Consider the following 16591-nt stretch of genomic DNA (forward strand, 5'->3'; position numbering starts at 1 on the left):
GGTTGTTGTTGTGGCGAGCGGCAGCCCCGCCCCCTCCTCGTGGGCGGCCCCTCCCCCCCGGCCCTCTGTTCGGCCCCGGCCCCCGCCCCCAGCCCCATCTGTTTTCCTCGGCCGAGAGTCGATTATATTGTATGGGACGGGGGGCGGCCGCAGCCGCAGCCGCAGGATGGGGCGAGCGCGCGGACCGGGTCGGCAGCCGGAGCCGCAGCCGCCTCAGTAACTCGGGCCCCCGCCCCGCCGCCCCGCCGCCCCCGCCCGCCCTCGGCCCATGCTCACGCCGAGCAGCGGCCGCCGCGGGAGTAGCAGCCGCCGCCGCCGCCGCGCCGCCGCCGCCGCCCCCGCCAGAGGAGCTGAGGCGCTGAGGCGCTGAGGCGCTGCGCCGCGGCGGGAGTCCGAGGCGAGCGAGCTGCGCGCCGGCAGCGTGGGGGCCGCCGAGGCGCGCGTCGAGCTCGGGGTCGCCGCCACCGCCGCCGCGGCCGGGAGATGTGCCCAGAGGAGGGCGGCGCGGCCGGGCTGGGCGAGCTCCGCTCCTGGTGGGAAGTCCCGGCCATCGCGCACTTCTGCTCGCTCTTTCGCACCGCGTTCCGCCTGCCGGACTTCGAGATCGAGGTGAGCGGCGGCCGCGCGGGGCGGGCGAGCGAGGCGGCGCGCGCCGCTCCCCTTTCTCCCTGTGTCCTCTCGGGGCGCCCGGGGCAGGAGGGTGCTGGGGCCGGAGCGACTTTGGCCGGGAGTCCGGAGCCGGGAGGAGGACTCGGAGGTGCGGGCGCGCGGGGTGGAAGGGCGGGCGGCGGGCGGGGCCGCTCGGGCTCTGCGCTGGGCGCCGGGCTCGGGACGTTCGTTCGGGCGGCCGCACTGCCGAGCCGCGGCTGCTGGCAGGGGCGAGGCGGGCGGCCAGAGCGAGGGAAGCGGCCGAGGGAGCGCTTTTGTAGGAGCGGGACCGGGCGGTTCTCCCGGGACTTCTCGGAAGGCGGCTGGTGGGGAGCGAGCGCGCGCTCCCTTGCCGGGGCCATTGAAGCGCCGAGCCAGCTGCCCCGGGCGGGGACGCGGTGCGGCGGCCGCACGGGGGGCGCCGGCGCTGGCTTTAGGTCGGACCCGGGGCTGGGCGGCGGCCCGGGCCGGTGGGGGAGGGAGAGGGCTCGTCCGGCTCGGCCGGGCGCGTGGAGGGCAACCGCACCCGAGCGACTCTCGGGGCCGCTCGGGCGAAGTTCGGAGCGGCGGAGGTGGGGGCCCGATCTCGAGGGGCGCTCCCCGCGGGGGCGTCTGCTGGGCGCCGAGTCCTCGCCGGCGGCAGCGGAGGGAAACTTTGGGACTCCCGTTATTCTCCGGCAGCCCCCTTTCCCCCTCGCGCCGCTCGGCACTCTTTATTGCGGCAGCTCGGGAACTCTTTGAGTTGGCCTCGCCACCATTATGCCCCCGGGCGAGCGTGGAGGGAAGGGATGGCTTTTCGGCCGGGCCGAAGGTGCTTTCACACTGGGGCTTTGTGATAAGGAACTAAAACTGGAGGGTCCGGGTGGCAGGGATGGTGGCGGGAGTGTGCGGACCGGAAGGCGCACGACGGCCACGGCGAGCAGCCAGCTCCGGCAGCATCCTCCTTCCTTTTATTTATTTTATTTATTTATTTTTGGGAAGAGGGGGCGAAATGGTTGATGGGTTGGTTGGCAGGTTGTGTGTGGTGACTTACCACCTTTTGCCGTTGGACAAAGGTAAATGGGAACTGTGTGCCGGTTTTTGTTTCCAATTCTGCCAGAGGGTTCGTCCGTGGAGTAATCAAAATTAGGGTCACTCTTTTGGAGGAGCCGATCCATGGTTTTTTGCCTCCCCACCCCCACTTATCTTACTTTCTGCCATTTTCGGGTTGGTTTTCGTTCGTTTGCTCGGAAATTCTCTGCCTCACTTTTATATTGTTAGATTCGGTCGTGTTGTCCTGAAATATCATGTGCTTCTCACAGAAATGAAGTGTGGGAACTTGCCCTTAGAGCGTTAATGAAATCGGTAAAATAAAAAAGATCAAAGGGGTTGGGATGAAGGAGTGAAGAGGAATGTGGACTGATAAAGTAGGGCCACTGGCTGGCTTTGGCGAATGCCAGTTCCTTGAGCTGATTAAAACAAGGCGATTAAATCATAGGCTTCTCCAGATTTTAGGAAGATGGAATAACTTGGGCAGTGCACCCTACACCAGAGCGTTTGCTTTCAAAGTTTGAACGTGATTTTAACAGGCGGAGTGTTTGTAATAAACATTTTCACGAGACAGCAGGTTATAGTGACTAAAGAAGAGAAGCAGACCATGGAAATGAAAAGATTTGGGAATCCTGAAAGTTAAGATGCTTAACAACGACTTTGATGCCCTGCGTTTTCTTTTAGTTGGTATAAAATCGTGAGTATCGTGAATATATCCTGCTTCTCAAAATGGTGGCTGTTGTGGGAAGTGTTGTTTGTGACAGTGCCATCTTGGGTGCTGGTCAACCTTCCCCCTAGACGTTTTTCTAAGTTGCAGGCTAGTAAAGTTGAGGTGATGCTGGGATTAAAATACTGTGGGAAATAGTTGTCCTTTGAAATCCATATATTCCCATTTTCTTGATGGAAAAGTAGAGGCAGCTCATTTTTTCCCCCCCCTTAAGTACTTACGGCATATCTAGCCTATCCTATAGGAAAAACAAAACAAAACAAACTTCTTTTCTGTTCTCGGAAGTAAAACTGTAGTTTCTAAGTGTTAGGTGGTTAGATTCCTAAAGGAAATGTAAGCTGATTAGAGGTCAGGTTTATCTGAATAACAGAAATGAAAACTCATTGTAGTTTACGTAGTGAAGAATTAGGGCTGTTTGAAATGATTTTCTTTATTTTGATTACTCACTTAAAATACGTGCTACTAGAAATGCATGTGAATATTTGGGTTCTATCATGTTCATATTTTAGGAACCCCTCAATTTATTTGGACTTGCTCAGTAAATAGATAAGAAATAGTACTAACCCCCCCACACACACCTTCACCCCACAGATCTTGTATAACTTTTCCTGTTGGATGTGTTTTGATATGACTAGTGTAAGTTTTCACTTCAGATTGTTAGTATTATCAAAAATTGAAAATTTTAAAATTAACTTTTTCTAAATTTTTAAGAAGTTTTGACTCATTGACAGTTGAGAATTTACTGAAAAAACTTTGAATTTTGATTCTCTAAATATAAACTTCTTTTTTTAGGTGACTTTAAAAATTTAATTGTTTTAGAAATAGTTTCTTGGTTAAACTTTATGATGCAGTGAAAGTCCCTTACCAAAAGAAAAAACAGCTCTGATGCTGAGTTGTACCTGGTAGACCATGTGCAGGCAGGCTGTACAATCTTAATATACTATAACTTTAAGAGCTACAAATTATGAATAGTACCAAATAGAAGTTGGGTATCTGTTATTTTCTGGACAACTAGTTTTTAACGGTGGGAAAGATCTCATTTTACCTTTGACCAGCCGGGTGAACCCATGGATCTATAGAAAATTAGGAAGTAGGATCCTCAAGGACTTGGCAGTGTCTCAGATGGGTCCATGAAGGGCCTGGAGGATTCAGGCTGCAGATCTGCAAGAGGTCAAGACATCCCATTCAGAGAACTGGACCCCAGAGCAAGGATATTTTTATTTTTACATGCAAAAAAGTCTTTTTGCTTGGCAGAACAGTCAGTATGCTTGATTTGTTGGCTTTAGGAAATGTTTAAGGATTTGTATGTTGCTGTCTTCCAGTAAGGGCCCCCACAAATACGAAGGGTCTGTAATCATCATGTGTACATGGTAATAATGCTTGAAATTACTCAAAATTTCTGGTTTTAAAATGAATGCATACACATTATGTCAAAGAAGATTACAAGAAAATATAGATAAGAATTAAAGTCACCCATAAGCATCACTTCAGGGTAAAAGTTGTTAACATTGTATCCTGCCACTCAGGGATAAAAGCTGTTAGTATATTTCAAAATTACCAGATATGCTCACAATGTATTTGAGCCATAGGTTATTTTTCAGATGAGGAGATTGAAGGATAGCTAAACAATATTCACTACTCAGTACTTAGCATCATTAAGCACCTATTGTGTGCTTATCAAATTCACAGTTGGCTTCCTTTACCTCAGAAGATTATCTGTTAATATTTCAGAACCAGCAATTATACGCTACTTCATTTAAGTCAAGTATTTTATAATTGTTTAATGTTTTAGTTGGTTAGGTTGGCTTAATTTTGGCCAGCTTTGAGGAAACAAAGAATGGTTAATTAGCCTCCCCCAAAGATTTACTACTGGGTTTTTCCCTAGCCAGGTTAGGGGAGAATGCTTTTCAGCAATCTGGTTGGGTGTTAATTATGATGGGTATGGGACTAGCGAGGGCCTCTAGGTAGCTATTTGAAAATGATCATGTAAAAGTATTTGAATGGTTTGTTTAATAGCAGAATGATCAAAATAATCTATCATTTCCACCATTCCTGCTTCCCACTGCTTGCTCTTTTGCCTTCCTTGTGTCTTTTTCCTGTTGTGGTAAAGTCTCTTACCTGATCACATGATCGTCAGGGGGCAGTGCTCAGATTCTGGAATTCTGCTCTTGGTACTTGCTTGGATCCAGCCTCTTAATCAGGATCATCAAGGCATGTATTTAGTTAAAAATCAAGAGGTTCAAATCATTGTGAGAAATTTATATGTACATCCATCATATTAGCAATTCTTGAACCTGATGGCCTGGAATTGGCTGTAGAAGATTTTGTGATGTGTTGTGTATACTTCTTAGCACTTTATTTTTGGCTTTCATTGATTTTTTTTTTTTTTTTGGAAGAGATCAGCAGCTAGATGAAGAAGTTGGTCCTGATGAGGGGATTCACTACTCACTGGAGTAGGAGTTAGTTAGCAAACTTGTATTTAAAATACCACTGACTTTGTGACTTTGGACAGGGAAAAGTAACAAAATGATAAATGACTTTTGTATAATATTTTGTATATTTTCAAAATGTTAGTTTCTGTCCTTAGTGGTCCTTAACCATTACCATGATGTGAGATTACTCTGGAGGAAACTGAAAGTTTAGAGAGGCTAAGTAGTGTGCACAGGGACTCTCACCTAGATCTTTGTGTCTTTGATACCAAAATCTGTGCTGTTGCTGCTATATCAGCTTGCTTTTTATTCGGTTTTTATTATTTAAAATGGAGGCTGAGACCTGTAAGTAGTGGCTGAGTTCCACAGTACAAGTCTATTTTTGTTACTTGTTGGAGGGTACAGAAGAGCCTCTGTTTTCTTCATTAAATTTCACTTACTATTTGAGAGAGAGGGAGAGAGAGCGACCATTGCTGGTTTACTCCCCAAATGCCCACCATGATGGGGCTACCTGCTAGGGTCTGCACTAGCAGGAAGCTAGGGTCAGGAGCTGGAACTGGACATTGAACCCCAGTACTCTGATAGGGTCCACGGGTATCCTAACCAGTATGTTTACAGTTGTATTAGATGCCTGCTGCTGCTGCTGCTTTTTTGTTTGTTTGTTTATTTGACAGGTAGAGATATAGATAGAGAGACAGAGAGAAAGGTCTTCCTCCCGTTGGTTCACCCCCCAAATGGCCACTACGGTCAGCGCTGCACCGATCTGAAGGCAGGAGCCAGGTGTTTCTTCTTGGTTTCCCACGCGGGCGCAGGAGCCCAAGCACTTAGGCCATCCTCCACTGCCCTCCAGGACCACAGCAGAGAGCTGGACAGGAAGAGGAGCAACCGGGACTAGAACCTAGCGCCCATATGGGATGCCGGCACCGCAAGGCAGAGGATTAACCAAGTGAGCCAGGGCACCTGCCCTAGATACCTGCTTCTTAAAACTTAGGTGGAACTAAGTGCAGAGCAAGAAGTTCATGTATTTGTTTTTTTCACTGTAATTTTTTAAAAGATATTTATTTATTTGAGTTAACAGAGTGAAGGAGAGACAGAGACAGGTCTTCTATCCGCCGATTCACTTCCAAATGGCTACAATGGCCTGAGCTGAGACGATTCAAGACCAGGAGCTTTTTCCAGTCTCCCACTCTGGTGCAGGGGCCCAAGTAGTTGGGCCATTTTCCACTGCTTTCCCAGGCCATTAGCAGAGAGCTGGATCAGAAGAGTAGCAGCTGAAACCGGTGTCCATATGGGATGTCAGCACTGGAGGCAGAGGGCTTAGCCTACTATGCCGTCCCCCCAAATTTTTTTAAAAAAGATTTATGTATTTATTTGAAAGGTAGAGTTAGAGAGAGAGAGAGAGAGACAGACAGACAGACAGAGCTTTTCTATTCTCTGATTCATTCCCCAAAATGGCCACAACAGCCAGGCCTGGGCCAGGCTGAAGCCAGGAGCCAGGTACTTCAAACACTTGAACCATCTTGTTCTGCTTTTCTAGGAGCATTACAGGGAGCTGGATTGGAAGTGGAGCAGCCAGGGCTCCAACTGGTACCCATATGGGATGTTAGCATTGCAGGCCATGGTATAACCCACTATGCCACAATGCCTGTCCTGACGAGAGTGACTTAAAATGAGCTACAAATTAATAGTTGGTCATATAATCTACTTATTGTGAGATGCCAGATGATAGACTGTCTTCTAAAGATTCAGGATCTGCTCCTTGTCTGTGGAGGAAAGCCCAAGAGCAGAGTGTGAGCTACAGAGGACAACTCTATCCAGTTTGAAATTCTCAAAGAGGATAATGTTTTGTCCCCATGTAACTCTCCAAAAGCCAGTGCCCAGTCCCCTTTTTGTTTATACCAACGTTTTGAGAAGGAAGATACTTTTCTTCTTCTTTTTACCTGCTGTGTGAAGTGTCACGGGTGCAATTGGGATCTTCCACAATTGCAGAATGGGCAGTACTTTCTCCTCTCTGAAGGGCATCCCATGTTAGCGTCTGGCTTGCTTTACAACGGAAGTTAAATTCAGTCTTGCTTAATTTTCTGGAACACAGTTGGGAAAGCCTAAAATACAACTTGGCAGCTTTCGCTGCAACCGACCCTCTGCCCTTTGATCAGGAGCGGCTGAGTGCTGGAGTCTGGTTGTTGGGGATCTGGAATGAGGAGCACCTAAGGCTGGCGGGCACTTATACCCAGCGTGGCCAGTGCAAAGAGGGGTTTAGGTAAAAATGAAGTGTGTAGGCAGAGAGGAGCTTCTAACTGTGTGGTCTTAGAGAGCCAGTCTTTGTGATTAAAGTCATTTCCAAGAGGGAACAATCAGAAATGTGTGTCATTAACTAGAGTTTGGTTCTTGACTAGATCACTTTGGGTTTCAGATGACCCATTCCTAAAATGGGAATTTGAGACTTGTTGATTCCTAGGTATTTCTTAAAGTTCTGTAATTCTAATAGTGTTTGTCAGCATACATAGCACTATTAAGTCATTGAGAAAATCTCTTAGGAACAAGGTTAAGTTCCGTGCCTCACAAATTAATTTTCTGTCTAGTGAAAGCTGCAAATCCATTCTCAGTGTGTTTGTAGGTTACATGATTTTTTTCCTGTGGAATCTTGTCTGCCAAAAAGTAACCTTGGAAATAGCTTTTGAGACTTGAGGAATTAGCATTTTCAGTATCTCTAGTAACATCAGGCTGACCCAGAATTTTGTACTTGGAGATTTTGAGGAATTCTGGATGATGCAAATTTTGAATTTTGTTGTTTTCCTTTTATTGCTTTTGTTTATTTACTTATGTTTAGCATTCATACCTAGAACTGGGACTGAAATCCACTTCAGGCCCCCAGCTTGTGGCTGGTGTTTTGTTGGACATTGCAGCCTTTTCAGATAGTTTTGGTGCCCTTCCCTGTGCTTTCATATTTCATTGAATACTGTAATTACATCAGTCTCTAACAGATGTTAGTCAACTTACATTGGAAAACTTGGGCAGTCTTTTTTTCAATGATTCTCATGATTGAGAAAGGAGTGTTGGACAATAATTCAGACTCTCAGGGTTTCTCCATCTCAGCCCTATTGATAATTTGGGGACTGAATAAGTCTTTGCTGTGGGAATCTGTCATATGCATTGTATGATGTTTGCCACTATACCTGGCACCTTACCCTCTGGTTGCCAGTATCACACTTGTAGATGAGGTAGATGAGTTTGTGCTTCTTGATAGTGATTTTTTTTTTCTTAAATGCAAACCTTTAATATTTGTGTTTATAGAAATTGAAGGAAGTTAAAGTTGCTCCCAGATGTCCATGTCATCAGCAGTTGCACATGTCAGAAATGTGGGAAACAGATGTTTTGTTAATTTTTTTTCTTTTCTAGGGAGTCATTTAAGAAAGAAGAGCGTTAGTGGGTAGTAGGGAGCGAGTAATGAAGCTGACTGGGTCCGATAAAGAAAGGCCTCCCTCAGGCCGGGCTCGGCTGCCTGGTGCTGTTGTGGGAGGAGGGGAGGCTGTTGTGCTGCAGCCTCAGGCGGGCTTCAGCTGCTGCCATTGCTTGTCAGGGCACAAGGCTCTTCTTGACAGATCTCTTGAGCATGGCGCAGTGGTGGACCATAGCGGGCACGCATGCCTGGAGGCTGGGAGGTGGGGGTGGGGAGGGGTGTTGTTAGCCATGACCAGGTCAAAAGTTCAGTGGGACCTCAGTGTGTGTTTGGGGTGTGCCTGTATTTGGAACATACATATATAAAGTTCATTATTCCACCAGGATCTTCAAGTTAGAACACAGGAGCCTTCTTGAAACTGCTGTCACTGTCTTTCACGATTCTCCTGTTTGAGTTTGCGTCTAGGCAATTATGTCTAAATATTTCATGGGTTCAAATAGCTTTTCATTTTGGTTTGATGAGGAAATGGTATTGTAATGGTATCTTAAATGTCTGGTGGACTCTGAAGGGCTTTGAGCTTAGAGGAAAGCCACTGTAAGGACTTGAAGGAAGTGTTTTCTGTGGTTTTGAAGAGTCTTTCCCTGAAGGTGTCCATCACCACGTCTGTCTTTTCCACCTTGGGCAGCTCAGCACCTTACTTTTTGTTCCTTATCTTCCTGGCTGCAAACTAAGTAAGGCCTTACCACCACTTAATTCGTCTACTCCATTTTTGTGTTTACCTCCTGATGTTCTAGGGTTTGTTTAGGGCATTGGTGGAGGAAGGGTAGAATTTCTGGCCTCTATCAAGGTGTTAAACCCCAGAATTTGTGCAAATAAGTTGGTGTAAAGTCAGTCACATCTGCAGCCAAAAGCTTTCTTTCTCTCTCTCTCTCTCTTTTTTTAAGAGGCAAATGATCCCTCAGAATAATGCTTGGTTTTGTGCTGAGTTGTCCACTCGACTCCGTGAAATGTAATGTGGTTTCTGTAAAATATATGGAAGATAGTTACTCAGTTTAAAGTCCCTGACCTTATAGGGCCTTGTGGAAGGTGTTTGGCAGGTTTAAACATTACATTCTTGTAAGTTTCACACTGTAGTGTCAGCTTTTAGCTGAGGCTGTGGTCCATACGCTTCAAGAACTAAGTCCACTTTTTCTCTAGGGTGGGTTTTCTGGAGTTGCTGTGTGGCTTGTCAGTATGTCACTGAGGCATGTGGCCACCTGAATTAAATGTGTGAATGGTTGGCACAACAGATATGTGTGTTCTTCCGTGCCCCTCCCCCCACTCCCATGACCTCCAAACTAAGGGAAAATACAGGAAGCCCAGGAGCCACAATTACACTAACTGCTTCCAGTTTTCAGTGTAGAACTTTTAAATAACCACTAATTAATAATCCCTGAGAAGAGATAACTTCTCGCTATTGAGAAGGCTGTGAAGCAGTCTTGTTGACTGCCCTGGTGTTTTCTCCTGGTCAGTTCCTTTTAATGGAAACCCCTTCCCCAATGTCCATTGTTTCTGTTAACAATAGCTCTAAGGACAGTTGATTTTGCTTGACAGAAAGTGTTCAATTAACAGATCTTCTTTAGAAAATCCTTCCTCTCCCCCATTCTCCTTGTGTGTCTCCTCTTTTCCTGACAGGTGGTTTGTGGATTCTTTTTAGGTGTGGGTGACAATTTTTCTAACAATGTTCTGGAGCTCTTTGTTCAGGGAACACTAATACTGAGGAGAAATTTCACATGTCACCATAGTCAGAAGGTTTACCTTTGGATTCTTACCCCTCCTTACACTGGCATTCATTTGGGTTATCATCTTTATCACTTCTGAAAGACTTCTCTGTTTCCTTTTGTGTTATTAATGCTTTAACTGATGTTGAGTATACCTGTATTTTCAAAACCCTCAACCCTGGAGCCTGTCTTCATTCCCCATGACTGTACTTGGATTTATGTAAATATGCAATGTTTTAAACAAATTTTTGAAACATTTATTTGAAAAGCAGAGAGACAGATCATCCACTAGTTCACTCCCCCAAAATGTCCACAACAGCCAGGCCTGGGCCAGGTAGAAGCCAGAAACCCAAGTACTTGCGCTGTCATCTCCTTCCTCCCAGGGTGCACATTAGCAGGAAGCTGGAATGGACAGAAGAGCTGGGACTTGATTGAACAACAACCCAGGTGGCCCTTAGGATTCAGTTGTCCAAACACCGGCCTAACCGCTGCACCGAATGCCTGCCCCTATAATATACAACTTCTTAAAGTAAATGTGGAACTTTTATTTTTAAAAGGAATTTGTTTATTTGAAGGGCAGAGCTACAGGGTAAGAGGAAGTGACAGGGAAAGATATCTTCCATCGACTGGTTCATTCCTCCAAATAACCATTAAAGCAAGGGCTGGGCCGGGGTAAAGCCAGGAGCCTGGAACTCCATCTGGGTTGCCTACATGGGTGGCAGGGGCCCAGGTACTTGGGTGCTGCCTTCCAGACACATTAGCAGAAAGCTGGATTGGAAGCAGTCACCCAGAAGTCACACTGGCAATCCCATATGGGATGCTGGTGTCTTGAGTTTGCTGTACTACAATGCTGGCTTCCTGGAACTTTTTTTAAAAGGCAAAAAGAGAAATATCTCAACAAGTCTGAGCCCACTTCCCTTTTGATATTGTCATCACTTTTAAGGTTTCCATAATGTGTGATAAAGTTATTGTTTTCCCACTGCCCTGAGGAATTAGTCTATTAAAGGGTGATACTAGTGCAAAACCTAGATGATATTTATTTCATACCAGAGATAGATGCCAGGCTCACTGGTATTGATATTTTTTGTTTCAGACAGTGGGGAAACAGTTTTGAAGTAAGAATTGTTGATATTGCATTTAGGTTAAAACTGATACTGGGGGCTGGCACTGTGGCACAGTGGGTAAAGCCGCCACCTGCAGTGCCAGTATCCCATATGGGTGCTGGTTCAAGACCTGGCTGCTCCACTTCTGATTCAGCTCTCTGCTATGGCCTGGGAAAGCAGTGGAGAATGGCCCACGGCCTTGGGCCCTTGCACCTGCATGGGAGATCTGGAAGAAGCTCCTGGTTTCAGATAGGCGCAGCTCTGTCCGTTGAGGCCAATTGGGTAGTGAACAATCGAATGGAAGACCTCTGTCTGTCTATCTGCCTCTCCTTCTCTCTGTGTAACTCTTTCAAATAAGTAAATAAACCTTAAAAAAAACCTAATACTGGTAGCCAAAGTAGAACAGAGTGGAGGAAGAAGACTGGATTATTGAGTGTAATGGGAATGAAATTCTGAGTGTAGTGGTAACAGGAAAGGACATTTACCATTGGCATTATTGAGGAAAGAATGGATAGGACTAAATGACCAACAGTGTAGAAATACATGAAGAAGGTTACATCTGCTAGGATATTTTTGGCTGGAAATAAGGGAGTAATTGTGACTTAAACACTACGGATGATCCTTTGAACAGGGAAGCTGGGGGACAACAGTGGCTCCTGGCAAATGTGGCAGCTCAGTGCTGGATCCTGCTAACCACTCTTGGTCACAGGATGGATCTTGCAGCGTCAAGGTCTGGACGTAGGAAAATCACAGTGGAAAACTACATTTGATCTGAGAGTCCCAGATGATTTCAGAGAAGGCTGAGGGCAAAGGAAGAAGGGGGAGGCAAAGATAACAACTGCATTCTCCTGGAAGCAGAGAACTCTTGAGGAAATTAAGAGTGGTAAAAAAGGAAAAGCTTTCTGATTTAGAAAAATAAAACATAGTTATAACAAGAAAAATTTAAATTAATCCCAATTCCTACACAGTTAACATTTTGTTACTGTACCGAGGAGATCAATAGTAGCAGTAGGAGTAGTGCTTTAAGAAACACTAACCTGTTTCCTCATTCTGCTCTGTCTTTTATGTAATCCACTCTCTGTCCTCCCATTGCTGGGGAGTGGCTACTGCTCATCCTGGGATCCTCAGTTGCACAGTATTTTAGCCTCCTACTGAGTGAGATGAAAGTGAAAATCCAGACACAGAAACTATCTTTCCATCATTATAATTTTAGATTTACCTTTACTTAACTGTACAGTATTTGGAATACTTCAATTTTTAGTTTCTCTGTTAAGTACTTTATTATCTATAAGATTACTCATTGTGACTTTGTGATGCTTTTCTAAAGGGAATTTGTGTTAAAATGAGAAATTTGGTGATAATGTTATGTTTTGTTTAATAAGTCACCCATGCCAGAAGAAGTAGAAACTCAATGGAAAGACTAATTTTGTTTGTTTTTCTTATTTTATTGATTCTACAAAACTTTTTTTGGAACATCATATCTTAATTTTTTTAAAAAGATTTATTTATTTGAGAGGCAGAGTTAGAGACAGAGGTCTTCCATCCTCTGATTCACTTCCCAAATGGCTGCATGGCTGGAGCTGGGCTGATCTGAAGCAGGGAGCCAGGAGCTTCTTCGGGATTTCCCACGTAGGTGCAAGGGCCCAAGCACTTGGCATCTTGCTTTGCTTTCCCAGGTACATTAGCAGAGAGCTGAATCGGAATGGAGCAACTGGGACTCAAATTGGTGCTCCATTGTGAGATGCCAGTGTTTAGGCAGTGGCTTAGCTGCTGTGAAGTGATTTTTTTTTTTTTTTTTTTTAAATAAAAACTTCAGGGCCTGGTGTTAAAAGGCAGCAGGTTAAGCCACAGCCCATATCTGAGTGGTGGTTTAAGTCCTTTCTCCACCTGGGAAGTCAATGGAAGATGGCTCAAGTGCTTAGGCATTTGCCACTCATGTAGGCTGAGACCCAGATGCAGTTCTTGGCTCCTGGTTTCAGCCTGGCCCAGCCCTGGGGGTGTTTGGGGAGTGAGCCAGGGGATGGAAGATGTTTCTGTTTCCTTTGTCTTTTAAATAAATAAATCTTTTAAAAAAAAACTACAGGTCTCTTTTTTTACTGTTTCATATTTTTAAAAATTTCAAACCTACAGTGAAGGTCAAAGAAAACTAAGTGATTTCTTGTACATCCTGACTTTAATTCAGCAGTTGTTCTCTAACATTTTGCCACATTAGCTTAGTTTTGTTTTTTGTTGAACCCTTTGAAAGTAAGTTGGTATATTGCCCCTTAGTGTTTTGGCATGTACTAAATAGTGACTCTTCTCCAGTATGTCCACAGTATTATGCTCACATTTAGGAAAATTAACACTTAATCTGTAATAATAAGTGAGCAGTCCATCTCCAGATATCTTGTTGTCCCTGTGATGTCTTTTATAGATGATGTACCACACTCACTTCCTTGTCCATTCAGGGGTTTGGTTGTCAGGGAATAGTTTTTAGTGGGTTGAAGCCAACTCAATCTAGTAATAGAGAAAAATAGATGATTTAAATTTTAGGCTGCAAGGTGTATTACTGAAATAGTAACAAAAAAGAATTTATTGGGATGACACTGGCTCTAGCCCAGACCGGGCTCAAGGTCTGGACTAGCCACCTAACCTTGGAGCCTCATCACTTAACTCATAGGATTATGATGAGATTCCAGTGAGCAAATGCATATGAGGGCCTGGCACAAGTAGAGCTCAGCACCTGTGACTCTTACTGTTACATGTTTTCTCTTTTCAGATTTTGGATTAATGGGGTAATAATAAGGATATTATAACAAATCATTTCAAACAAAGGAATTGACTATTAAGTTGTATGATTTCTCCTTTTTTTAAAATAAAACTATAATGGAATTATAAACATTAATGTGGATTAAAGTGTTCCATTTAAATTATTTTTTAAAGATTTATTTATTTATTTGAGAGGCAGAGTTACAGAGAAAGAGAAGGAGAGACAGAGAGGTCTTCCATCTGCTGATTCACTCCCCCAAAAGGCTGCAATGGCTGGAGCTGGCCAATCTGAAGCCAGGAGCTAGGAGCTGCTTCTGAGTCTCCCATGTGGGTGCAGGGGCCCAAACATGTGGGCCATTCTCCAGTGCTTTCCCAGGCCATCAGCAGGGAGCGGGGTTGGAAGTGGAGCAGCCTGGACTTAAACCGGTGCCCATATGGGATGCGGGCACCTCAGGTAGAGGCCTAACTTAATACACCACAGTGCAGGCCCCCATAAAAAAATAGCTTTTGGGGGGCCGGTGCTGTGGCACAGAGAGTAAAGCTGCTGGCTGCAATGCGGGCATCCCATATGGGTGCTGGTTTGAGTCCTGGCTGTTCCACTTACTATCCAGCTCTCTGCTGTGGCCTGGGAAAGCAGTGGAAGATGGCCCAGGCCCTTGGGCCCCTGCACCCACATGGGAGACCCAGAAGAACTCTGCTCCTGGCTCCTGGCTTCCAATCGATGCAGCTCTGGCTGTTGCGGCCATCTGGGTAGTGAACCAGCAGATGGAAGACCTCTCTGTCTCTCTCTCTGCCTCTGCCTTTCAAATAAAGACATAAATCTTTAAAATAAAATAAAATAAAAAAAAAATAGCTTTGGAGCCCAGTGCTGTGGTGTAGCAGGTGAAGCCGTTGCCTGAGTTGCTGCTATCCCATATGGGTGCCAATTTGACTCCCGGATGATGTGTCTGGGAAGGCAGTGGAAGATGGCCTGAGTGCTTGGGCCCTAGCACCTAGGTGGGAGACCTGGAAGAAACGTTTGGCTCCTGGCTTCAGATTGGCCCAGCTCCAGACGTTGCTGCCATTTGAGGAGTGAACCAGTGGAGGGAAGATCTCTTTCTCCCTCTCTCTCTCACTATGCCTTTTAAATGGACAAATAAAACATTAAAAAATAACTTAATAAAAATACAACTTTTATACCATACAATTCACACTTATTTAACTATTTAGTCAGCTTTAGTATTTTCTTTTTTTAGATTTTGTTTTTTTATTTGAGAGATAGAGTTATATAGAGTCAGAGGGAGAAAGAGAGAGAGAGAGAGAGAGAAAGAGAGAGGTCTTCTATCTGCTGGTTCACTCCCCAGATGGCCTCAACTGCCGGAGCTGAGCCAGTATGAAGCAAGGAGCCAGGAACTTCTTTCAGGTCTCCCACGCTGGTGCATGGGCCCAAGCACTTGGGCCATCTTCTACTGCTTTCCCAGGCCACAGCAGAGAGCTGGATTAGAAGAGAAGCAGTGAAGACATGAACCGGGGCCCATATGGGATTCTGGCGCTGCAGGCCGAGGCTTAGCTCACCACTGCGAGGGCCCCACGGCTTTAGTATTTTCACAGATAGGTGCAGCTATTACCATCATCAGTTTAGAACATTTTCATCTCAAAACCCCTTTACTCATCACTCTTGTTACAACCCTAGCTCTCCTCACCTCTCTGTTCCTCAGCCCTCAGCAAATACTAATCTACTTTTGTTTCTCTGGATTTCCCTATTCTGGGCTGCTCTCAAGAATGGAATCTTTTGTGACTGGATTTTTTTCTCACTTGGAATGATGTTGTAAAGTTCATCCATGTTGTACAAAGTAGATGAAATCAATTCCTTTTTATATAGCCAAGTAATACTCTGTTGTGGAACACTATATTTTATCCAATCCTTTTTTAAAATATTTTATTTATTTATTTGAGAGGTACAGTTATAGACAGAGAGAGAGAGAGAGAAAGATCTTCCTTCCATTGGTTCACTCCCCAAATGGCAGCAATGGCTGGAGCTGTGCCGATCCAAAGCCAGGAGCCAGGTGCTTCTTCCTGGTCTCCCATGCGGGTGCAGGGGCCCAAGCACTTGGGCCATCTTCTACTGCTTTCCCAGGCCACAGTAGAGAGTTGGATCAGAAGAGGAGCAACTGGGACTAGAACCAGCGCCCATATGGGATGCTGGTGCCTCAGGCGGAGGATTAACCTATTGTGCCACGGCATCAGCCCCCTTATTCAGTCCTTGATAAAACATCAGGTGTTTTTCTTTGTGGCTATTAGGAATACTGCTACCATTTGTGTATAAGTTTTTGTGAGTTTTTCCACTTTCAGGAGTGGACTTGGGTGGGTCATATAGTAATTGTGTCTGATCATTTAGGAATTGGCCTGTTTCTGAAAGTGACTCAGCTTTTTGCATCCCCACCAGTAGCGGTATATGAGGGTTCCAGTTTCTCTTCTTCCTTGCCAGCACTTCATATCTGACTCTGATTGCTGCTATTCCAGTTGGTTTGAAGTGGCACCTGGAGGTGATCTTGGCTTACACTTCCCAGATGACTAATAATAATACTGAGCATCTTTTCAGGTGCTTACTGGCCATCTGTATATTGTTCTTAGAGAACTGTCTATTCAGATCTTCCGCCAAATTTTAAATTGTGCTATTTATAAGAGTACTTCACTCTTCCAACTTCATCAAGATTTGTACCTATGCTTTCTTTTAAGAATTTTATAGTATTAGTGCATACATTTAG

The 16591-nt window shown here is 45.2% G+C and overlaps 1 protein-coding gene across 1 annotated transcript in view; it reads left to right on the forward strand.

Moving 5' to 3' along the window:
• The first annotated feature begins 483 nt into the window (after positions 1-483).
• The window catches only part of LOC133761774 (chromatin remodeling regulator CECR2), a 151660-nt gene continuing 135552 nt past the window's right edge, over positions 484-16591 (forward strand). The window contains exon 1 of the mRNA XM_062194571.1: positions 484-609. Within this exon, the coding sequence (XP_062050555.1) occupies positions 484-609 (126 nt within the window). The remainder of the gene's footprint in view (positions 610-16591) is intronic.

The sequence above is a fragment of the Lepus europaeus genome, chromosome 6 (genome assembly GCF_033115175.1).
Source record: "Lepus europaeus isolate LE1 chromosome 6, mLepTim1.pri, whole genome shotgun sequence".
Lineage (NCBI taxonomy): Eukaryota > Metazoa > Chordata > Mammalia > Lagomorpha > Leporidae > Lepus > Lepus europaeus.